Source organism: Scatophagus argus, chromosome 17 (genome assembly GCF_020382885.2).
Source record: "Scatophagus argus isolate fScaArg1 chromosome 17, fScaArg1.pri, whole genome shotgun sequence".
Classification (NCBI taxonomy): Eukaryota; Metazoa; Chordata; class Actinopteri; family Scatophagidae; genus Scatophagus; species Scatophagus argus.
Genome location: NC_058509.1, coordinates 6,575,898 through 6,601,185, shown reverse-complemented (window position 1 = coordinate 6,601,185; position 25,288 = coordinate 6,575,898). Strand labels below are relative to the sequence as shown.

The 25,288-nt window shown below is 42.4% G+C and overlaps 2 protein-coding genes across 3 annotated transcripts in view; one reads left to right on the top strand and one right to left on the bottom strand.

Annotated features, from left to right (window-relative positions):
* The window catches only part of LOC124074262 (dolichyl-diphosphooligosaccharide--protein glycosyltransferase subunit STT3B), a 69,843-nt gene extending 49,792 nt beyond the window's left edge, over positions 1-20,051 (top strand). Inside the window, exons 5-16 of the mRNA XM_046416963.1 lie at positions 920-1,019; positions 2,485-2,583; positions 4,140-4,286; positions 8,145-8,193; positions 8,897-9,051; positions 10,701-10,912; positions 11,754-11,941; positions 12,725-12,896; positions 13,504-13,677; positions 14,301-14,414; positions 16,303-16,509; positions 17,022-20,051. Of these exons, the coding sequence (XP_046272919.1) occupies positions 920-1,019; positions 2,485-2,583; positions 4,140-4,286; positions 8,145-8,193; positions 8,897-9,051; positions 10,701-10,912; positions 11,754-11,941; positions 12,725-12,896; positions 13,504-13,677; positions 14,301-14,414; positions 16,303-16,509; positions 17,022-17,096 (1,692 nt within the window). The 3' untranslated portion in view covers positions 17,097-20,051. The remainder of the gene's footprint in view (positions 1-919; positions 1,020-2,484; positions 2,584-4,139; positions 4,287-8,144; positions 8,194-8,896; positions 9,052-10,700; positions 10,913-11,753; positions 11,942-12,724; positions 12,897-13,503; positions 13,678-14,300; positions 14,415-16,302; positions 16,510-17,021) is intronic.
* A 4,047-nt stretch (positions 20,052-24,098) lies between these two features.
* LOC124074244 (oxysterol-binding protein-related protein 10) overlaps positions 24,099-25,288 on the bottom strand; it is a 64,645-nt gene continuing 63,455 nt past the window's right edge. For both annotated transcript variants that reach the window (XM_046416926.1, XM_046416925.1), the window contains one exon: positions 24,099-24,636. In XM_046416926.1, the coding sequence (XP_046272882.1) occupies positions 24,592-24,636 (45 nt within the window). In that variant the 3' untranslated portion in view covers positions 24,099-24,591. The remainder of the gene's footprint in view (positions 24,637-25,288) is intronic.

Genomic DNA, 25,288 nt, shown 5'->3' with positions numbered 1-25,288 from the left:
CTCAAAAATGGCTGAGATATAATTTTAGTGGCACTTTTAAAGTTATTGGTGTGTCTCACATTTTACATCTGACATGTAAAGTATGATTGCCTGGTTTTTATAGATTCTATATAAGTCTGTTCTTTTATAGCTGTGTTCTTGTGTGTAATGGTGAAGCGGCAGTAAGATGTTTTTACAGCCGTTCGATTGTATTCAAGGTGTGCGAGGTGATCCTTGTGCAGTTATAAATGCGTATAAGAAGGGCTGCTTGTTATGTAAGGATTGATTTACCTTTTATTTAATTGAAGATGTCTTTGAAAATGGCGTTCATATGATGATGTCATATTGCTCATTCAATATTTGCTTAGTGAACCAGCCGATTGACAAACGCTGAATCTGTTATGATTTTGCTAACTGATTTAATCTGTTTTTTGTTTGTTTTTTTTTAATTAAAAATGCCAAATATTTGATCTTTGCTTTTCTTTCTTTTCAATAATGACATGAACGTCTTTTGGGGTTTGGTCTGTTGGACAAAGCAAGACATATGAGGACACTACCTCGAGCACTAAGAAATGATGATGGGCTTGTTTTCTCTATTTAGTGTCATTTCAGAGTTTCCAAGGGAATGTTTTGAACGCACAGTAGTCCTATGAAATAAATAAGATTGCCTGTGTGGAGTTTTCATTATCAGTATGGGAAAGCTATTGTGTCTCAACTGGAGTTGGTTTCAGTCAGCAATCAAAGCAAGCCTGAAAATTTTCCTGCAAAGCTCATTTGTAGCCTTTAAACAGGAAATCCTCCGCTCAGCAGGGCTGCCCCTTTGAAACAGGAAAAATGAAAATGTAGAATAATTGATCATATGGGCCAGTAGTTTCTCAATGAAAACTGTTTTAGCAAGAGCAGGCTGACTGACATGTTTCATGATGTGTGTGTGTTCTAGGTGTCAGCATGGGGAGGTTATGTGTTTATTATCAACCTGATTCCTCTGCATGTGTTTGTGCTGCTGCTGATGCAACGCTACAGCCGAAGAGTCTACATCGGTAAGGTGCACACACTCGCTCAAACAATTAAACCAGACAATAACTTTCAGTGTGTGACTCAATGTTCAAAACTCCCACACACACAGTAGCTAAAATAGGAACTGACTGTGTTCAGATCCTCTCCCGTTAGAAGAAAATGTATGCAATAACCAGACAAACCGCCATTCCTTCCTATGCGTCTCCCGGCATTGTTGCACTGTCATTTAACCCCGAAACGAGCTCAAATGCCCAGTCACGCCTGTGCTCGTCTCTCACAACCGTGAGCATTCCATCATCGGCAATGCAGACATCCACACTCCCACACACCACTTAACAGTAAATGCAGACACCTGCTACCTGATCCTCTAGGCTTGTTATTCCACAGAACATCCCAGTTTCACGGAGCACGTGGCAGCTCCGACACATTATCTGTCGGCTCAGAGAACTCGAGCTCAGTCCGTCAGACCCTCCACCGTCCGTACACCCTCTACCGGCTTAGCTATGAGCTCCCTCTAGGCACTTCAGTTATAGTCAAGAAAAATGATACAATGTCAAGTATCATTTACGCATGATTATATGTCGTACTCAGTGTAACCGCAAAGTATAGTCTTTGAGAGCTTTGAAAATAAATGATGGCCTCCTCACAGTGAGAGGGATTTGACCTACGTCTGCTCTGTCTCCAAATGGTTCTCCAGCAATGAAACTCTGCTTGACGATGCCTTTAGACAAAGCGGAAAATTCCCCTTCGTCATTGTTTCCTGTGGGATGTGTGAAGGCAGATCATCAGTCAGCAACCTCATGCACCTTTTGGTGGCAAATGAGCGATGGAGGAATTAATTTGTAGACATATTGTGCTGACAAAAAAGATGTTAGGTCTTCAAGTGTTTCCGGTATTCCTCACCTTCCTTCCTCCTTTACATCATGCAGCTCCTCTTTTCAGAGCCAGGCGTTTCTCAGTCACAATGAACGAACATGAAATAAAGAAAATCCCGGTGTAATAGAATGCCTCGCAGTTTATGTTCCCTCACAATTCATCTTTCTCCGTCTTGAGTCAATAGCAGATGTGTGAGAATGAGATTGCTGAGGGCGGTCACAACTACTTCAATAATGAGGCACACTCTTCAGGAAGAGTATGAAATCTTAATTAAGCTGGTGCGTCTGCGAATCGGTTTGCCCCCAGCTACAAAGGTGGGAGTCGCACTGTTCTCTGCGCCGTCATCTCACTCCAGGCCTTCCCGCCACACTGCACCGAGACAGCTCCCATTTTCTCAGTAAATGACATTAGATTAGGTATTTTGTATTTACTCCCTCTGAGGTGCGACAGTGAAAATCAATAGACTTTAAACACCTCTATTGATGTTGAGGTCCCTTAGTGGGACCCAAACTGGAGTGCTGGAACAGAATAAAAGGGTTTTTTTTTTTGATGCAGTAGTTTATTTTGATAGTTTGATTTCTCATCAGTGTCTCCCTGTTTCTGTCTTTACAGCCTACAGCACTTTCTACATTATGGGTCTCATACTGTCGATGCAGATCCCTTTTGTCGGCTTCCAGCCTATCAGAACCAGCGAGCACATGGCTGCTGCCGGTAAGTCCCTCCCTGCCTGCCTCAAGCACGGCTGATAATGCATTCCTCTTGAAAGACTAAGTTCCCTTCTATAAAATTTCAACATGAATCCCTTTCTGAGGGCACTGATGAAGTCACAACTTCTTGGAAAAGTTTGTCTTTGCTAAAACACGCATTTGTGTTTCTAATGCATACGTTGAATTGTAGTCAAATGTACAAATGTATGCCTTTAAACAGAGAGCAAAGGTTCAGGCTTGCTACTGCAGTCCAGGTATTAGAGGCGTGACTTTCCATAAGCCACTCGCTTGTTATCCAAGATAACTTACAGTACTGAGGATGCACGGACTTTAAGATTGGTTGGCTGCTGTGGGAATTGAATCCCTTCTGACAGCGTTAGTCATGGTCTGAGTGTAGAAGAACACAGGGCCCTTTCAGAATACATTTACAAAATACAAGACATCAGTAAGCGGCTTCACATGCCACCCATATGGGTTTAGCACTTTAAGTACTTCTCATTTTTGGCTTCTGGGTAGTTTATTAAAGCTTGTTCGTTTTCGCCTCTAAAGAGTGGGCCCATCTGTTTCCCGACAGCGTGGATGGCTGTGTGCGTATGTATGTGCATGATTCCTGTGTTCATTTACATCCAGATTGGGCGAGGACTTCAGCTGGCAGCTTTAAGACTGAGCAGCACCTTTTTTGAGAATTCACTGCAGCAGGAGTACGTTGAAGTGTCCCTGTTTTCCTGGGTGTCTACGACACAACATTACGAGAGGCTTTGAAGAATGCACCACCAAAAAAAAAATTTAAAAAAATCATCTTTGCTTCTCTCAGTTTTTGGCTCCCCCTCTCTCTGTCTCTCAAAGAGCGAGTGTGTTTTCATGTCGCCCGGGTAGCAGCTGCTCAGAACATCTGGTGGTAGCATTCAGGGAGCACAGTGGGAAACAGGAAGAGAGTGACACAGCCGCAGTTATTACCCCTGAGATGTCAGCCCCTCAGGCAGGCAGGCAGGGTGGCATAGAGTGACAAGCATGTTAGCACTGTTGTGGCTGTCCAGGAGACAGGCAGGGGGCTTCACCTTGGAAATGGGTGAGACCTGCCGTAGGTGTTCGAGGGCTAGCAGAGGAGTAGGCCGATATCACACAAGATTTGTCAAAGGCATGTGAGGTGACGAAAGGGAGCGAAACCAGGCCTCTATTCAATTTTTTATATCAAATACACTAAACAAACTAAGAGACACACACCGGAGAAAATGTTGCTGAGAGAGTGACAGAGCAGGGGAACCAGGAGTGTGACCAAAGGGGGCTGTGAGGGGGAAAGAGAAGGACTTAACCACACAAATCTGTCTCATGCATTCAAAGTATGTTTGTCTTTTACATTTGCATGAACAGCCAAAGGGGGCTATCGCAAACTGCCATGTTGATTATTCTGCCAAACTGACGACAGCGCCCGTTAGCCACCTACACCTGTTTTGAGCTATAAAGGAGGCTGGGTGAATCAGGGCCTCCTCAAATTTTCAGTGTGAATTTCCTTTTGTATGTTTGCTGATTGGTTCGTTTACTCTTTGTGGATTTTCTCAGGTGTGTTTGCACTTCTCCAAGCCTACGCCTTCCTGCAGTACCTGAAGGACAGACTGACCAGGCAGGAGTTTCAGACACTTTTCTTCCTCGGGGTCTCCCTTGCTGCTGGTGTTGTCTTCCTCACCGTGATCTATCTCACCTACACAGGTGTGCATGTGTGTCTGCTCCCATGGTTTCACAGTAGTGTTTATTCAAAATGTAATTGTAAGTCATTTGCTTTTCGACAGAGTTTAGCTTCACAATTTTGAGGATTTGCTGCTTTTCTCTGTTTTATGTCATTCCAGCTGTTTCAATATTCAGTATTGCCAACAGTCTGTAATAACAAAGTATGAATACACAGCTATTAGGTTAAAGTATTTTAGCAGTGATAGAACATGCTACTCTGAAGCTTGAATGAAGGCACATCAATATTAACACCAAATCAAACACAAATGCATCAGCAATCATCTGCAATGTCTATTTCTAACAGAGATGGTAATCTAGAGTTATGAAGAAGTGAAAGTATGGCTCTCCAGGGGAGTAATCAAGTCCACACAGAATATTTAACAGTTTCATGACACAATAACGACACCTTGTAATAAGAAACGGTACTGCGCACATGGCGTCCACCTGTGCTAATATCACTCCCCCACTTAAGACAGTAGTTTAAACTTACACAGTGTTGTAAACCACATGTAGACGTTTTCTACACAGTATGCTTATAAACCAACTTAACACCTCCTCATTGAGAGAACAGCGAAATCTCGACAGGCCAGGAGTAATTAATTTGCTTGTTAGATACACGCGAACGCAAGGCTAGACTAGCGATGTGAACATAGCAGCAAAGCTACGATACTTACGTCATTGAATCAATACTCGGATTATGTGTGGTGGAACTGGAACATATAGGAACAAGGCATGAAGAGACTGACAGGTAAGACATAAGACATCTGAACTGTATTAGACACTCTGAACTTCCTCTTCCACCTCACACACAAACTACAAAGTCAATACGTCATACTCTGTACCATCAAACATAGCTATTAAAGAGCCAAACACTCATAAATGTCCAAGCTTTTGATACACCCTGAGTTTTCCTCCTGGTGCAGTCTTTACTATCAGTGTAAAGATCACTCATCATAATTAACTTGTTACTTTCTAATAATAGTTTTGTACTACGATGCTAAAAAGGTGCTTCATGGTTTCACCACCATCTGTTTGTGTGTTTATGAGAACATTTTGTTAGAAATTGCCCAGAATTTGACTGGGATTTGGTGCACCAATATCTCTGTTGTTCAGGGATCAGTTGTCTACATTTTGATGGTGATCCAGATCTGGGATTTGAGCCATTTTAGATTTTGCTTTCTTTATTTAGCCAAAAGTTTTCAGTATGTTCATACACTATCCCCTGATGGTTTGACCTCCAAGCCTCCCCAGCAGGCTGCTAATCAACCTGGAAGGGAAATGATAAACAAATATAAACTGATAGGGATGCTGCAGCTTGTGCTGTTGACTGTTGAGAATCGGGGGAGGATTGTGCTCTCTCTGAGTGCCTTTTTGTGAACTTGTGTATGTGTTGTTTTTTACTGGCCCGGTTGAACCCTGACGTGCACAGCCGGCTGGTTGAACTTTGTCCTTGTTAACTTTTTGTTTTTTTTTTCAATTCAGCTGTGTCTGGGTTTTTGGCCTCAGTGGAAGCATGAAGGTTTAGATTTAAGATTCAGATTGAAGTTGACATACTCAGAATCTTGACCCATTCATAAGATTGACATAGCTTATAGTTAGTAGATTATTTACTCATCTTAAATGCACAGTATTCCATTTCAGCCACTTGGGGCGTCTTAATCAATCAGCTGATGAAGTTGTGAAGTGTTTTCTTCATTGTTAACCCGAACGGCACAGCAAATGGCAACAAACAGTCCTGTTCAATCACAGATCAACAGTACAGACAATAGTAAACAATAGGCAAGCTAATTGTATTGTATCACCAACTTCGTTCCTCACTCTCTATAGATTATATCAACACTGCAGGGGGGGCTTTTGCACAGTGCAAAGAAATGGTGGCACATCACGTCTAGACTGACTTAGATTGACTGCCACCTGCTTTAGGGCTGATTGGCCGCTGCCAGATGCAGAAGTGACGACCCTGGCTTTAACTAGACGTCCACTAAACGTTATGATCTGTGAGCCATCTGAATCGAGCAGTGGGAGTCAGTGACTGCTCGGTGATGTGCCAGTTTTGCAGTGAAGATGCACGTCCTTCCCTGGTCTAACAGACTTTTTCATCTCATAAGAGTCTCTGCAACACAGCAGCTGCGTTGGTTTCCTTAGTATCTTGAACACGTAGCCAATTATTGATTGGTTAAATCAGTGTCATCCTTTAAATCACCTCTCAAAATAGCTCCTTCATCTCATTTTTTACTCCTTTTTCACATCTTTTTTCTTGCCTGCTTTGGTTCAGGGCTCCCTAACATCTTATTTAAAAAGTGCTCCATTTTGTTTATGATGGTGCGATTGTGATAATTATTACAATACGCGTTAATCACAGTCTCTCTTAAAGAGCTTCAAAGGACATGGTGCAGCTATATGTTGGTGCAGATGTCACAAAAATGTAAACTAAGGGTCTAATGCTTTTGTTGGTGTTGCCTATGCATGCGTGAGCGTATGAGTGACTGTGACAACCCCAGGCACCAGTTCAGAGCTGAAATGTATTCCAGATCAAAGCTTCACCAAAATAATACATTTGCATGCACACATAAAATGCCCCGTGCAGTCTAATTTGCAGCTTAAATGGTTTCAGTTACATTTGTAAACAAGTCAATTCCAGTAATTAAGTGCTTTCAATAGAAGATATTCTCAGTATTGATGCATTTTCTTGGTTTTGAACCACACTTGTCAACTTCTTACTGTAAAGGAGGTTAAGATTTTCTCTGATGTTAAAACAGTTGTGGTTATTTTACACCAGAGATTTCAAAATAATTTGTTTTTCTCTGCTCTTCTCGCTGGCTTAAGGTAGGCGGAGCTCATTTGGAAAGAAGTGATGTTCAGCAGCAACATCTGAATCAACATGGGGTTGTTTACATATGGTGCCAGCTCTGTCAGTCAAGTCTGATCACACACCCACACAGTCCTGATGGAACAGATTGCCTGATGTTTTGAGTGTTAAAAGTGCTCTATGGACTTTGCTAGTAAACAGACAAAAGTTCTGTTTACCTTCACTACTTTTAATCAAAAACCATTGTGTGGTATCCGTGAGGTCTAACAGATTTGTTGAAAGCATTTCATTCCCCATAAAACATTTGCAAAGCAGGATTGTTTGATATTATAAACTCAGATTTATTTACATCTGTGTTTGCTTGCTAACACTCTTCTTCGCAGTTTTTACTGCCACATAGCTAAAGAATTTTTGGCATATAACCATCAACTGTTGATCAGCAAAAAAAGTGTGAAACCAATGGCAGGATGTTGCTTGTGACAAGACCAAAAGGCCAAAACAAGACCATCAACCTCCAAAGGGTACCTTTAAACTCTAAGCCGATAAAAACCAAGGATTTCCGTCTTTTCTGAATTTCACCTTGTAGCTTATTTATTCATGAAAATGTATTGTGATGGAGTAATAAGTAACATCAGAAATAAAGCCTCAAGGGCCTTTGAATAAGTAGATGCACATTATACAGTATATTTGAGTTTTGTATGTTGTATTATCCTCAGGCAGTCTTTGCTCCACATTTCTCTTGGCCTGTGGGTCAGACAGTGTTATCCATTTTATTTATTCAAAGCTGCACAGTTGGGCTGAGTTTACCATATAAATAATTACATTATGTTGTACCATAGCAGAAAAATCGAATGAAAGTTTAAGTTGTTTTCATATTTCAGATGATGATTTCCAACCTTTATCCTGCTTATCTTTATCACAATTCAACAAACTCCCCGCTTGCAGCAGTTCTCGCATTCCAAGGCTCAAATGGAAAGCGTTAAAAGACAAGCATTGTGCTTTTCTGTATTGATTGTCTTTTCTTTCTCCAGGATACATTGCTCCGTGGAGTGGTCGTTTCTACTCTCTCTGGGACACCGGGTAAGCCCTGCTGACCTTCACACACTCGCTGTCGATGGAACACTTGTTCAAGCGAGTCCATGTGTGTGCGTTTTCCAAGACGGCTATAAACCCCCTCCTGCACCATCCCAGAGGGGAAAACAGCACAGCATCGCTCTGTGTTGAACCATTGTTTTACCTCCAAACAGCACCAGGCACCCCGTGTTCTCTAAATGCACTGCAACGTGTTTGATATTTCAGCACACCCGATCAATTCTCCCCCTCGTTTGCTGACTGAAGCAGTACGGTCGAATTTCTTTTCTTTTTCTTTTTTTTTTTTCTCTTTCCTCTCGAGGCTGACACTAATTCCTTAATGTGCTGTGTGTTTTCTCTTTCCCAGCTGTAATCACAAAACACTTTAGAGAGAAATATTTAAAATTGTACCGAAACCGCTGTGTAAAACGACATAATGAAGAAAGAGGGAACATCAGAGTCGTAAAAACTAACAGCGACAAAAGAACATTCGCACCTCGAGTGCTAAATTTGTTCATATTTTACTGTAAGCATGCTGGATTGTTATATCCATTTTCTTCCATCTTAATGCTGGAGTTAATCAGGAGGGTCTATTGTATAATTTGTCTCAACATTCCCAATGCGCTCAACCCAACATGAATTACATCCTGTCTCTCCCCTCCCCTCGCCTCTTTCTGTCCTCCCTCCCTCTCTCCCTCCCCTCTAATTGCAGCTATGCTAAGATCCACATCCCCATCATAGCGTCGGTGTCGGAGCACCAGCCGACGACGTGGGTTTCCTTCTTCTTCGACCTCCACATCTTGGTCTGCACGTTCCCGGCAGGCCTGTGGTTCTGTATCAAGAACATCAATGATGAGCGGGTGTTTGGTAGGAAGATTTTGTGTTCACAGCTCTGCAGTGTTTGAAAATATGCTTTAAAACCATAATTTCCACTGTGGCAAAGGCCCACTAGTTCTGGACGTGTCCCCCCACCCCCCACACTCGTTTCGTTTAATCATATCCAAAATCTTCCTGAACACATAAACACAGGTCCCTCCCAGATAATAGCAGTCCTAGAGACGTTTGTTTGATTTCCATTGTTCAGAGAATGAATCCCACTGACCTTTGTGATCCTCCGACTCTTTGTTTGATATTCAAACCAAACACTGGATTTAAAGCGAGCCTTTTGCATTTTTAGCGTCCACCATAGTGGGGGGTTAGATGGGGGGTGTTTAGCTGGTTGCAGTCCACAACCACAGTGCTACATACCGTTAAATCCTACACACTGGACCTGTAAGCTCAGCCTCGGGGAAGCGCCTTGGTTACCAAATGGTTACAATGCATGCTGCATGGCCCACAGTCATAACTGTCACTACTTCGATTTCAGCTTCTGACCTTCATTGCATGTCATACCCTTCTCTCTCTCTCCCCTGTTTCCTGTCTGAGTCTGTCCAATAAAGACTCTTGTCCATTTAGTCAGTGTGGCATGAGGGCTGCCTCAAAATACTACAGTAGCTATGAGCCTTGGCTGCCGTTGAAACCTGTCAGAGGTGTGAATGTGAAACTTATTTGAGAATGTGAAATTTATTTAAGCTGCAGATTGTATTATCATTATTCTCGGCATATTATTTGTCTTCTGGTCGCTGTTATTGTCTTATCCAACTGAATTGTTCAGCTGTTACTGTATGTTTCTTACCACCTACCTGCAGATTTTAATGTTTCCATCCAGAAATGTGCCATCGGTCAGTCACTGAATATGGTTTCTAAAAATTAATGGTACTTTTGCTTGCACTTAACAACTCCATTTTGTCACTGCTTATTTATCAGTCATTAGTAGTTCTGTTACAGTGATTTATGTGCTTTATTGACAATGAGCCATGATTAAAATGCGGGATTTATACATTGTATATCATAAGACAAATGAAACAAATCCAGAGAGTGTCATGAATTTAGGAGTCTTATCCCTGGAACTGAATGATTGCCTCCTGACAGAGGATATACACTCATCAGTACAGTAGCCTCCACTGTCTGCAATATTGTGATGTACTCTCAGCTTTCTATCTGCCTGGGGGGCTGCACTACTTATTCCTGTTCTTAAAGAAAAGAAAAAAACGACTCAAAACTTTTATGTTTACAGAGTAAGACAGTCAAGGGCAGAGAGAACCTTTGAATGGTAGAAACAGTCCTCCAGCGGTCTGTTTCTCCCTCGGACTTAATCAGCCTATTACAGCTATTGATTAGCCGTGCACCTGTTGAACCGCGTTGGCACTTTTCAAGGACGGAAAGCAGCCAGCGCACTCTCCATTTAGGCTTTGAGTTGTTCACAGCCAACATAGACTGATTATGCTACATTACTCTAACAACTCAATTTCTCTCCTTCTCGTCTTTATCTCCTTCTCACACTCTCTGCCCCATTTTCTTGTCTCTTCTTTACATTCGCACCGTCATTCTCTTTGTCTGACCTCTGTCTGTGTCTGTTCTCTGTTTTCTTTCTCTCTCTCTCTCACCCACCACCTCCTTTTTCTATTTCCTTCCAGTGGCCTTGTACGCCATCAGTGCAGTCTATTTTGCCGGTGTGATGGTGCGGCTGATGCTGACACTGACCCCGGTGGTGTGCATGCTGTCTGCGGTGGCTTTCTCCAGTGTCTTTGAGCATTACATGGGGGATGACACGAAGAGGGAGAAGCCCCCAGCTGAGGACAGCAGCGACGAGGACGACAAGAGGAATTCTGGGAATCTTTATGACAAGGTCAAGAGAGGACAGAACAGCTGTCGAAGTTCACACCCACATCTGTAGATGTGTCAGTCTTTGCGTTCATTACAGCAGGTGTTATTATGGCACTTTTTTTGTCAGATAGTTAAAAATGCACACTGTAACACCACAGCAAACGGGAAGAGACAAAGCGGCAGTCACGGAGATGTTTTAATAAGTCCCTCCATGACTTTACGACTTTGCAGCACCTTCAGCTCAGAAGTTTGTTTTTGTATCAGCTGCATGTTGATCAGCTTATCTCCTCACCTCCCCAACGGTTTTGTCCTCAAGTTTGTGTAAACTGTGATTCAGCTGCAGCTATTAGATGGTGCTGCCAAAACTTTAGCTGTCTCACTTTGTCGAATTTCACTTGTGTTCTGACTGCTGTTCCCATTGACATGGATTACGTCCTTTCAACATGTCACATTTTGTGTTCTGAGGACAAAGCACATATATATCACATCACAACAAGACAATTGTCAGACAGTAGAGGATAGTCTTAGCACACACCAATTAAAATAGTCACAAGGATACTTGCAAGCTTTACAGTTCTTCAAAGTATGTCCTATTGTGTCAGCAAATCATTCAAGGTGCAGGTAAATTACAAATGTTCACACTTTGGACATTTCCTCCTAACTAGAGTTTTTACAGCTTTAATGATTCTCTGCCACTCCTATAAAATAATATTAACTCATCGCAGTGCACGGAAAACTTAAGGATGCTCATAAAATACTTTACTCAATTAGTTTATTTAATAATTCATTTCGATCAATAATTAATCTCCTTGGAAAGCTGCAGACTTTGCGGCCCATCATAAAAGTGTTGTCTCCCCCTGCAGGCTGGCAAGGTGCGCAAGCATGTGTCAGAGCAGGAGAAGGCTGAGGAGGGTTTGGGTCCAAACATCAAGTCCATCGTCACCATGCTCATGTTGATGCTGCTCATGATGTTCGCAGTCCACTGCACCTGGGTCACCAGCAACGCCTACTCCAGTCCCAGCGTGGTGCTCGCCTCGTACAACCACGACGGGTGCGAATTACACAAGCACACACACCTCAGTTTTAATGCATTAATGGATGTTTAAATAACAGACAGACAAAGTCTGTAGTTTTTAATGCAGAAGGACGGCTTGCTCCACCTTGCATGCAAATGAGCACATGTGTGTGAGTGTGCACGAACATACAGAGCAGCAGGAGAGAGGGAACACATGTATATTTCATTAGAGGTCTGTGGAAATATTGATATGTGCACCTATAAGCGTTAATATGATTGCTTAACTCAGTGTTTCTAGGTCACAGAAATCATCTGTGGACCATCTCTGAATTTACAAAAAGCTGATATATTATTCTCTCTGAGATTCTTTACATGCATAATTATTCTCTTTAAACATTAGGGAGGAAATATTGAAGGCCAAGACTAAATGGTAGACGCAAGTTCTCATACATATATTAATGATACCACCACGCTTCTCACACAATGGTTTAGCTATGCTACAGGGAGCAGCAGGCTGTCACTCTGCTCTTTTTTCTCTCACTTATATATATACCCACAAACACCCACATAAATACACACGCACACACATAACGTGATTACCTGCGGTTAATTTATGTCTGCTCCTGCTCCTCGAGGTAATTTTAGGACATATACGACATGAACGAGGTGTGTTTTAAACCCTCGGTTTATTATGCAAGGATGCTCCATTTTTCAGCTGTTGTTGCCCTTCTGATTCAAAGTCTTAACTGAAATATTAATAGCTTCCGCAGCCATATGCCTGTCAACGCTGTTACCTGTCAACCTGGTTTTCCTTGTTAGGACGCGTAACATCCTGGATGACTTCAGGGAGGCCTACTACTGGTTGAGACAGAACACAGATGAGCATGCACGGGTCATGTCGTGGTGGGACTACGGCTACCAGATAGCCGGCATGGCCAACAGGACCACACTGGTGGATAATAACACGTGGAACAACAGTCATATAGCACTGGTGAGCAATTCTGTCTCTTATCATATTCTCATCTTCATCTGTTGGCTCTCTTCCTTCCTTTGGATTCATGCTCATAGCTAGATTTCCTCTTGTAGCCACTGGATGACTAGCAGACTCTTTATGTTTATATATATATATATATATGTGTGTGTGTGTGTTGCCACATTGTATAAAAATGTCTCTCCTTCCAACAAGCCAGATAATCTTGTTTGCCTAAACTTTTCCTATTGAATTTACACTGCACTGGGGGATTTCGGTTAATTGCTGTCAGGTTCACTGGGTTTCAATTTTTTATTTTTTCCTCTCTTTGCTGACAAAAACAAAGTAATGTTTTGTTTTTGTCCTTTAGTTCCTCTTGCTTTCTTCTCTCTCTCTTGCTTTCTACCTCCTGGCTTTTGTCTTTTCAGCATCTGTGCACAGGAAATGTAACAACAGAGAATCCAGGGTGGATTTCTGTTTAGATAGATTTTATTAATCCCGAGCTGGAAAATTGCATGTTAATAATTAATTAACTAATAATTTCTATTTTTTTTTTTTTTTTTTGGCACTACTATATTGAAACATCTTGTCTTAAAGTACCGCCATCTTTCTTTATCGCTGTTTTTAGGTTGGGAAAGCCATGTCGTCCAACGAGAGCGCGGCCTACAAAATCATGAGGTCGCTTGACGTGGACTACGTTCTGATAATCTTCGGAGGGGTAATCGGCTACTCGGGAGACGATATAAACAAGTTCTTGTGGATGGTGAGGATAGCGGAGGGCGAGCACCCCAAAGACATCAGGGTGAGTGTGAGACAGTCACAACAGCAGCGATTCTGCGGGGATCATGTAGCAAGTGCTCACATAGCAGTGAGATCGATGATTCCTCTCCACTCTTACACGCTCAATCTTCATAATGATGCACAAGGACAGACTCTGTTTAGCTCGTTGTGGAGCATTCATGGCACGTAGGAACTCTCGAGAGAAAATATCCAATACAGATTTTCACGTTTGTGATGTCTCTCTACCTTTTTTTTTATCTGAATTGTCAACACACAGCACCTCATGAATGCTGCAGCTGCCTCTTCTCCAGCACATGAATGCACCACACATGACTACTAGTGACAGCCACGAAAACACATTCAGGTTTTCATGCATTCAAGAAATCAGGCTATTCATAGAAATCAGGATGCACAGGTAGTCACCCAGCCATTTACATGCTGTCTGTCTAATCAGGTTTCTCACTGAAGAAGACTAATAAGCACGTTTCCCATAAATGTGTAACTATTCCTTTAAGACCACGCACAGACTTAAGGAAGGCTGCAATTGTTTCTGGTTTTCTATGTAACGGAGATGTGATTTTTAAACCAGCATGTCGTCTGTTCTTCTGGATCTTAATCTTACGTTCCTCCTCCTCTTCTTCCCAGGAGAGTGACTACTTCACTCCTCAGGGAGAGTTCAGGGTGGATAAGGCTGGTTCACCAACTCTGCTCAACTGCCTCATGTACAAGATGTCCTATTATCGATTTGGTGAAATGCAGGTGAGGAGATAAGCTCTGACGAAACTCTCTCGATGTGTTACTTCCTCGCCAAAAAAAAAAAATCTTCGACGCAAATCTGCCTGTTCTTGACTGTTTTCACCTACAGGTGTGAGGTCACAACTAGAGAGAAACTCCTCACTGAATCTAGACAGTTACTGCAGGGGTTATGATCCCCTTAGCAGATACAAATAATGAGTTCCCTGTCTGTGTCAAGATCAGAAAGCAACAAGCAGCCGCTATCACCAGAGAAGTAAAAAAGTACAGCTTCTATACATTATGCAGCATGCAGCTTTAGCAGAGAATAACAGCAACCAAAGGTGTAAAACTTCTTGCTACTGTATCTCAAAAGCTGAGCTGGCTGACAGACTGGTAGAAGGGGATTTAAGGAGATGCCTTGGGGAGCTCCTGAGGTTCGGTGGAGGAGGGGGGGGTTAGGAGAGAGGAAATGGATGGAGGAGGAAAGTGAAGGATTGGCGGAAGCTTTGAATTGTGCCACGGCTACTTCTGGCAGGTGTAGCAAAGGAGAGATGAGAGGAATCCTTCTTACCAGATGCTTACATCCCTGCTGTAGTCAGATACCGCTCGACCAGCAGCTCAGCAGAATCAATTCAGCTGCCATCCGTACACAGTCAGCCAAAGCTCTGTTTTCTTGGGCGGAGGGGGGGGAGACGGAGGGACTGAGGTGCAGACGGAGATGGAGGACAGAAGAGACTGAGCCCAACAAGGGAAGAAAGAGTTAGAGTGGGGGTGGGTTGATTAGGTTTATGGAAACAGGATGTGACAAGGTGAAACGCAGGCTTGGAGGACATCAGGAAAAAGACAACATATAGAGCAGGGTGCAGCACACAGGAGTGTCGAGGATGCAGCTTGTAGCGGTGAATGGAGATGAAAGGCTCATACTGACAATGTGTAACACATGCAGAATACAAAGTGTGTAGTAAAAGAACCAAACAATGGAATGAGAAATATATGGCATATATTTCTCATTCTTAGCAATACAAAAGGAGAGGGTGAACTGTTGTGACTAATAATGATTTACCATTTCATACTCTGTGTCCTCTGAAGCTGCCAGAAGGCTTAAATGAGGTGCAGTAATAAGGGCTGGAGGCCCGAAGGGACATTGAGTGGAGACTGAAGAGCAAGGAGGGAAACAGGAGAAGAGAGGGAAGTTAGATGGAGACTGTAGTTTTTGGGAAGACAGGTAACAAGGGCAAATCAAATGTGAGAAAGACACGGTAAGAGCTGCAGTCGGAGGTTTCTAGAGCGGAATAAAAGGAACAAGAGGTTGTAAGAGGCTCATATAAAGTGGAATGTAACAGTCGCCAAAGCTGCTTTATAATTAAAGTGCTATCAGACTTTTTGTTTTTCTTTTATAATTGTGTTTGTCCTTGTCTTTATCTGTTCAGTGCTGCTGTTTGAATTAGTAAAACTGAGATGAAATTAAAATGGAACTGATTTTTGGTTGTCTTCTTCAGATGATTGTCACACCGTTCTCGAACAGTTTGACTTTCTGAAAGTGTCAGATGAGAACATTGAACCCGGGCTGATGTCTCTCAGTCTGAAGTCACAGCCAGCTGCTGTTTAGCTTAGCATAGCATAAAGACCGAAAACAGGGATCAGTGAAACCTTCAGTGTAAAAATGTCAACTTTAGGTTTATGGGGGATATGTGCCCGACTGTTTTGGATTTTGTTAGGTTTAGACTGAGCCAAGCTAGCTGTTTCACCCTGTTTCCAGTCACCATACAGATATGAGTGTGGTATTCTCTCATTTCCCAAAATGTCAGACTGTTCCTTTAGACCAAGAAGCTTTTTGGATGCGACATTTTAACCAGGACGTGCAGCTTGCTGCTGTCTCATTAGTCTAATGACATCCTTATTCATCTCCCAGCTGGACTTCCGGACGCCTCCCGGCTTCGACCGAACGCGCAACGCTGAGATTGGCAACAAGGACATCAAGTTCAAGCACCTGGAGGAGGCGTTCACCTCAGAGCACTGGCTGGTCAGGATCTACAAGGTCAAGAAGCTGGACAACAGGGAGCCGCTGGACCACAAGCTTCGCAGCGTAGTGACCAAGCAGAAGTACACTTCCAAAAAGGTAGCAGGAAGCACCCTGTTTTAACATTTAAACGACTGATTAAAGTTGCTTTCATTTAGTGATTGAATTAAAACTTCATTTTCACTGGCAAACATAGAAAGCTGTACCGTTGACTCCACCTTCAACGGAGTGGTCCAAAACAGCTTAGCTTACAGAGGCAGAAAATGGACGGGAAAGGACGTAAACTTGTCCAAAACACTCATCAACACTGTAAAATAAGAGCTTATTAAAAGTGTTGTTTATACTTTCCAGTTTGCTTTTAAGACCGTACATAACGTGTATTTAATTTCTGCATTATACTGAAGCCCTCAGTAACGATTTCTGTGAAACTAAAGTCTTCATATTCAGTCATCACAGCCATTAGATCATATGATATATTCTGTTTGATGAGCCACAAATGATGTGCAGGTCAATTAAATCTAATTACATCCCATAAATTCCAGATGGGAGTTAGTGTAGTTGGATGGTTTGTCATTTGATGCGTTTTGTCTTTTTTCGGTCACTTCGACCAGACTGCCAAGAGGAAGCGAGGACACATCAAGAACAAGCTTGCTCTGAGGAAAGGCAAGAAACTGCAAAAGAAATAATGACGACGGTGATGAACTCTTCTAGGAAAAACAGACAAAAGCGAAGAAAAACCTTGAACAACCAATGAAGAACAACACGGTGGCCGTTTATCTGGCACTTGCTGTCAAGCGCTTCTCATTAGGGCGCCACCCTGTGTTGAGGAAGTTGAAGTGTCATATCTGGCGAGCTCCAGACCTGTTGTGCGTTTTATTCAGAGGATCTTTGTCTTGCTTATTTTCTCCTGTTGTTTTTTGTTTTCTGTTGTCTGGTTTTTGTTTTTTGGGTTTTTGTTTTTGTTTTTTCCACTTTGTACTTGAATGTGTGGCAAGGCATAGGGCTGCTCTACTTGGTCCAGCGTCAATTTAATTTTTTTGTGGTACATTAATTAACTGCTTATCAGAACGGAAATCGGGCTGAGAGGAGGTGGAGGGGAAACGAGAGAAGACTAGGAACATTTGCACCAAAGACCCATCGACTTTGCTCCGTGGCACATGTGAACTGATTACTGAGAGGCAGGAAGCACAGGCGTGAAAGCTGAGGACTTGTTCCTGACACGTGTACAGAGGACAGTATGCGGTATGGAGGAACGCCACCGTCTAGGCACAGCCCATCTGTAATATTAACCTTTTTATCATCGTTACCATCTCCTTTATGTCTCCCTGGCTCCCTGACCTTCTTTTTCAACAAATTCTTTAGGGGAAAAAAAAATAATTGGCTCAATGTGTAAATATGTTATGTAAAGAAAATGTCTAAAAGGATGATAATATATTGGATTATTGTGGTGATTTTTAAATATGCAGTTTTTTTGGTTTTCTGTTCATTTCTTTATGTGATATTTTTTATTTCTATGACAGCAAATAGAACAGTGAATGCAATAATACTTCTTGTACAGTGGGGCTTGAGGTTTTGTTGAAAGAATGAATGTGAATTTTTACAACGCCTGCCACTCTTTCCCTCCCGCCCTTTTTCTCAAAAATTGCATAGATTGTACATTTCTGCTGCTAGGGGTTTTTAAAGATGGAAGCAAGCAACGTGTGTGCGTGTAAAAAGTAGTGATAATAAATTAGGCCTCCCTTCCTGCAGAGGGAGCTCTCTTGTTCAGTGTGCAAAGCCTAGTGCCTCATCGCTGGTCGTCATCATCATCATCCCCTTATGTAATTTGTGACTGTGTGTCTACTTTGTTAGAGTTTCGTTTCATCTCATCCTGTATCAATGTTGAGGTTGGGCACTTCGGTCAGACTGAGGCATTGGATACTGGACGTTTTCAAGTTGTCTGGAAATAGACTGGTGAACTGTGAAGGGGCAGTGGTTTGTACACAGAAACTAGAGAAGACGTGAGGTCAAGAAACAGAAGAGCTTCTGTCTTTTTCTGTGACTACAGTGGACTAATGGCCATCTTTAGGGTACTTTAGAGCCGTGTCCTAATTCCATACTGCTTACAACTCTTAAAAGTTGAGTATGTCGTTGCTCAACACTGTAAAGTCAAATATCTCATTAAACATTACAATGATTTTTCCAAAACCCGTTTTTTTCCTTTGTAATGATATTAAAAAAGAGAGAGAAGCAGTAAATCCTACCACAATAGCCAAAATTGATACTCATTTTTTTCACCTCTGTCATTTTTTTCACATTGTCAGTAAGAATTAGGGATCCAACTAGCCATCATTTTCTTCATATAATCTGCAAATTATTTTCTCAGTTAGCTGATTGGTCTGTAAAATGTCAGAAATTGCATTAAAGTTGAATAAAAGTGCTCTAGTTTTTCAGAACCCAAGGCGACTTCTTCAGATGTTTTGTTCTGTCGTCCAAACATCCAAAACCCCAACATATTCCATTTACATTTATATAAAATACAGAATGAAACAAGCACATTTTCGCTTGAAAAGAGACTGATGGGATAAATTATCCAAATTGTCTCCTGTTAAAGGGATATTCCACAGGTTTTCATGAAAGAATGGGGCTGAGATAACCCTTAACATTTAGCCCATCAAAAATGTTGGATCTTACATTTCCCATGATGCACTCTATCAGCATCTTACATTATACCACCCATGTCTGGGACTACATCTTTAAAACCTTTGGATCATAACACAAGTGTTCTTTAAAAGAAATGGCTTTCCAACCCCTAATAAGGTGATTGATTATTAAGAAGATGATTGGTTTTGTCATTGATTATTTGGTTGATTTTTCCCATCTCCCATATGAAACTTTAAAAGAAGATAAAGATATATCTATCTCACCTAAATGGTCAATTAAGGAAAAAAAAAAAAGGTTGTTGACTAATTTCCTGTCAGCTGACTTGTCAGTTTAGCAGCTTCCTGGAGTTGGGACATGGCTTTAATGAGCTGTAACCTTTGACTTTTTTAGGCACTGCACTGTTCTTTGTGTCTGGGTTTCTTCAGATGTCTAAACACTAACGTAGTTTTTGTATGTGCATGCTTTAGAAACTTTCTTTTTTTTCTTTTTAAATCAAAGTAAGTGACACATCAAAAGATTAACACATCATACAGCTTTTTGTCACATCCCACAGAAAGTGACTTTTATTCGTATTACCTGTTTATTTTTTGTCACTTTTTTTTTTTTTTTTTTATAAACTTTGTCTGAATTATTTTGTTGTGTTTGCATTGATCTTTGAAACCAAGTGTCACCACGTCAGGTGCGAGACCTTCGACACAATGCCACATTGTTACTCAGTCACACAAACGCCTGAAACTGTCGTGTCTGTTGATTTCTCATTTGTCAACAGATGAGTTCAGACTAAGCCTTAATGTGTTGTGCAGTTCGTTGCCCTCCTGTGTCTTCATTTTTCCTCAACATTTTGTGTCACTTGGGAGCGGCAGAACGTTTCCTTCCTAACTTAAGTTGACTCATGTCTTAGTAGCTCAGTGCTCTTTGTCCCCTCCTTTTCCTTCGGAGTTTACATTTTTACATTGTTGTTCTGTTCAGCCATCCTCAAATATACACTTTAATGAAAACATTTGTCTGAGTTGTTGTTATTGACTTTGGTCTGGAATAACTTCATTCATAAAGTATTACGGTACATTCAATGTGTTCATGTTTTTCAGGCTTAGGTGAACAGAAAGCCAACCACTTGATGGCAGCATTAGCCTTTGGATGAAGACCTTAGCCTGCCACAGGATATTTATAAAGAATGACTCACACGGGTGAGGATATTCGCTGACGCTTGTGTTTGTATGGTCACAAGGTGGGATCCTTTGGTATGTGGGTAAATTTTGTCAGGATAATGTGAAGTCAAGGTTTCCTTGAATAGAGAACCTCTTCATGTTCCTTCACTTGATCTGAGTAAGACATTAGAAACCCAGTTCATCCACGTAACTGTATATAAAGGGGCTCACTGAATGCACGGGTGCAATCAATATAATATTATTATTAAAGGATTCCTAAGATAAGCTGAAATATTAAGTCTGTAACCAGGTTGGTACCACATGTGGTTGTCATGCTAATTTCACCCCTAGAAAACACAAATTATTGGACGAAAGGACAATAGAGACAACACAAGTGTAATTACATCCTTATTAGGAAATCAGACAGCACCACAGAAAAGGTCAGTTTACCAGAATCATGAGATTTGTTCTTAACAGCAGTATTAACCTAAAGTTGTCAGGATCAACTCCTCTTGGTCATTTGTGACTAAATCAGTATAAATGACTGTATGTAGGCTCAGCTGTTCATGCTAATGTGCTAATTTTTCCATGTTAGCACACAGACACAGATAGCGTGTTTTAGCTTCTTGTTAATGTGCCACAGATGGTGACTGAACATGGTGGCTTTTATATTTGAGTTCTGTTGTGAGCTAGCATGGTTACATGCTAATATTTAGCCATCCACCCATCCATCTTCTACTGCTTTATCCGAAACAGGGTTGCGGGGGCAGCAGCTTGAGCAGGGATGCCCAGACCCCACCACCCTGCGGAGGAAGCTCATTTCAGTCGTTTGTATTCGAGATCTCATTCTTTCGGTCATGACCCAAAGTTCATGACCATAGGTGAGGGTAGGAACATAGATCAAGTGCCCTGCGGGGGGTATAGAGCTGGTCCAGTGTTCCACGACCAGGGCAAAAACCGCGTTCCTCGTCCTGGATCCGAGGTTTGACTATCAGCCGAATTCTCCTCTCCAGTACCCTGGAATAGACATTCCCAGGGAGGCTTAGGAGTGTGATCCCTCTGTAGTTTGAGCACACCCCCCGTCCCCCTTCTTGAAAAGAGGGACCATCACCCCGGTCTGCCAGTCCAAGGGCACTGCCACACGATGTTGCAGAGTCGTGTCAGCCAAGACAGCTCCACAACATCCAGAGCCTTGAGGTACCCAGGACGGATCTCGTCCACTCCCGGTGCTCTGCCACTAAGGAGCTTCTCAACTACCTCAGTGACTTCAGCTTGTTCAATGAGTGGGTCAGCCTCTGAGTCTTCAGCCTCTGCTTCCATGATGGAAGGCGCGTTAGCAGGATTGAGGAGATCCTCAAAGTATTCCTTCCGCTGTCCAACAATGTCCCCAGTCGAAGTCAACAGCTCCCCACTTCCACTGTGTTTTCCACAGTTTTGGTAGGGCACTGCTTTCCCCTGCTGAGGTGCCGAATGGTTTGCCAGAATTTCCTCGAGGCCGACCGTTAGTCCTCCTCCATGGCCTCCCTGAACTCCTCCCAGACCTGAGTTTTTGCCTCCACAACTGCTCGGGCTGCAGCACGTTTGGCCTTCTGATAACCGTCAGCTGTCTAGGGGGTCCCAAAAGCCAACCGGGCTCAGTAGGACTCCTTCTTCAGCGTGACGGCATCCCTTACTTCCGGTGTCCACCACCGAGTTCAGGGATTGTCGCCGCGACAGGCACCAGAGACCTTACAACCACAGCTAAGAGCAGCAGCTTCCACAATCAAGGTAGAGAACACGGTCCACTCAAACTCAATGTCCCCTGCCTCCCTCGGGATCTGGTCAGAGTTCTCCCGGAGGTGTGAGTTGAAGACCCCTCTGACAGAGGGTTCTGCCAGATGTCCCCAGCAGACCTTCACAGTGAGTTTGGGTCTACCAAGTCTGCCCGGCTTCCTCCTCCTCCAGCGGATCCAACTCACCACCAGGTGGTGAGCAGTTGACAGCTCAGCCCCTCTCTTCACCCGAGTGTCCAAAACATATGACCAAAGGTCAGATGACACGACCACAAAGTCGATCATTGACCTCCGGCCTAGGGTGTCCTGGTGCCACACGTACTGATGGACATTATGCATGAACATGGTGTTTGATATGGACAAGCTGTGACTAGCACAGAAGTCCAACAACAGAACACTGCTCGGGTGACATACCATGTCCCCATAGCCAGAGTTTTTGTCCAGGGTTTGGGTTGCCGGCGCCCCCGCCCACAACTGTCACCCAAACCACACTGCACCAGCTCCTTCTGAACCCTCCTATGGGTGGTGAGCCTACAGGAGAGCAGACCCACGTCACTTATTCGGGCTGTACCTGGCCGGGTCCCGTGGGCAGACATCCAGCCACCAGGCGCTCGCCTGCGAACCCCAGCCCCAACCCCAGGCCTGGCTCCAGAGTGGGGCCCTGGTAACGCCAATCCGGGTGACGCATACGTCCTTGTTGTCATGTCATTCATTAGAGGCTTTTGAACCGCTCTTGGTCAGACCTGTCACCTAATATCTGTTTGCCTTGAGAGACCCTACCAGAGGCGTTAATCCCCCGACAACATAGCTCCTAGGATCATTCAGGTGCTCAAACCCCTCCACCACGTTAAGGTGGCAGTTCAAGGAGGGGCTAATATTTAGCATGTTAGCAAACAAATAGCTTAGCATGTGTGACATCATGCCAACATCTGGGGCAGTTGTTTGTCATGCTAATGTTGCACTAGTCATTAGCATTTTTGATATGTTAGCACTAGTTTTCAGTTGATTTGACAGGAATTTGGTCCTATTTTTAGGGGTCCTTTAGAAGGAAGACATCTTGAAATTTGACATATTTGAGTTATTTATTATCTGTCTAGTTGCTCAGGATTTAATATCCCATGTTGGAGCTCCACTACTAGCAAGGTTTTTACCACAACACATTTATTGGAACAACGTGATCTCAGACTTTGCCTTGTGAAAAATGAGATGTTGCACAGGTTCTCTTCCTGTGGAGTGAATGAGGAGTGGACGTTTATGATGAATCACTTGTGTGCAGGACATTATTAACAGATGCACATTTTGAACATAATGAGAAGACATGTTTAAGAAAAAGGATAAAAGGTCTTTATTAATGAACCATCCCTACTTTACCCACAATCAATATCTACTTCAGTGATTCTGGATCCTTTAGGATATAAAAACCAAACTGCTCGTTAGTTTTATGTAAGGCGAGTGTCAGGACAGTAATGAACAGTGGTTTGCTGCAGACGACACGTTTGTTGTCTGTACTGTCATGGTATCAGCTACAAATAGGCATCTGGTAAATGCACCTGGCTTAAAAACTGAAGTGAACTGAAGTGAAGGAACAACAAAAAGAGCAAGCAGTGAAGAGTGTGCGAATGTCCTTTCATGACCAGAAAAAGATAACAAGAATTTAAAGTCATAAGAAATGAATTTTCTGTGGAAAACACACGGGCATACTGTTGATACCAGAAGAGCCAGGAGTGTTTTGTTTTGAAAGAAGAAGTGGTTAATGGATGGAGCAGCTGAGTAAGTCGGGCAGTAATGGAGATGTAAAAGGCCTGCAGTGCGGAGACGTCTCGCTCAACGGGTGAAATCCTGTGAATGAAGAGATGGGGCAAAACAAACAAGTAAAACACAAAAAAAGCATGTGCAGTTAGCTAACAGTGGCCTACCACTAAAATGTACCCAAATACATTCATAGTGCAGACAAAACAATCAGGACCTTCTCTTTCTAGTATGTCACTGTAACGTACTGTATAATAATATATACTAACACATAATCTAATGTAGTACATTTGTTCGTTTTATGTTGTTTTAAATCTGGTTAGGTGCTCTTATTTCCTGTAAAGCTCTTAGAGACCACCCTGATTGATAAAAGCCATAGATATAAAATATTAAATTTATTTCTATGGTAAAAGTGCTTTTATAAACAACTCTGTTACAGCTACAGTATTATGTGTTACAGGGAACTCATATGCTGCTTTACAAACTAAAAGCTTGGAACCAAACATTGACAATGTCTGACAAAACATATTGGTCATAAAAAAAAAAAAAGCCAGTGGCAAACTTCATTACTGTGCGTGTGCAAAAAAGGCCTTGGCAAGGTGAAAAATAGAAATACTCTACTTTGAACAGTAATACTATTAACTGTATATAAAAAATGACTTCTGTCCCAAGAGCTCCAGCCACCGTCTTTGTTCCAACAGCGGGGATCCCTTTGGCACCTTGCTAGTTTCCTGTTTGTGTGTGACTCGGGGAGTCCATAGCTCGGGTCTGAAGGTCTCTGGAGGTCACGGCTCTTTTCACTTGACTTCCTGATCTCTCGGAGGAGAGCCAGGAACTCAGTTATGGTCCATGAGAAGAGTTTTCTGCTGTCAGGTGGACTTCCACAGTGGGTTGTTGTAGATCCAACCGTCTCCCTGCGAGTGTGAGGAAGAAAAATGGATGGATGATTAACATGCTTGATCATTTTGTAAGATTTCTTGTCCACCCATGTTGGATAGCAGAAATGTTTGTAGTTGTTCTGAACAGCAGCATCCTATACAGCATACCTTATATTATTTTATACGTTATTTATATATTATTAACTATACTGTATATATGACATACTAATCATCTCTGTGTATGTGCAACATCTGACATCAAACTTATAAAAAATGCCAGTTTAACTTAGCAGAAAACATTACGATTATTGCTGCAGCTTTATTGTTCTGTTTTCCTCTGATTTATTTTGATTTTCTTCCAGGTGTAAGCTGCTTTTCCATTTCCTTCGTGCATCACTCTGCAGGAGGACAGTATCCATCAACAGCACCGCAAACAAATTTCGCAAGTACACTTTCAGTGTGAACTCAGTACTGAAAATCCTGCTCAGACTTGGTATACAGCATTGATTTGGGACACAGCTGTGGTTTAGCTCTTGTGTTGAGTTCTGAGACTTTATGCTCATAGAAAAAAAAAAAACAGATAAGCCACCTTCTGCTGAAGAAATATGAAAACTGTTCACAGTGAGGCTTTTTGAATTGCCCAGAATAACAAGGTTATTGTTGCTGGAGAGACGTGCTACTGTTGAAT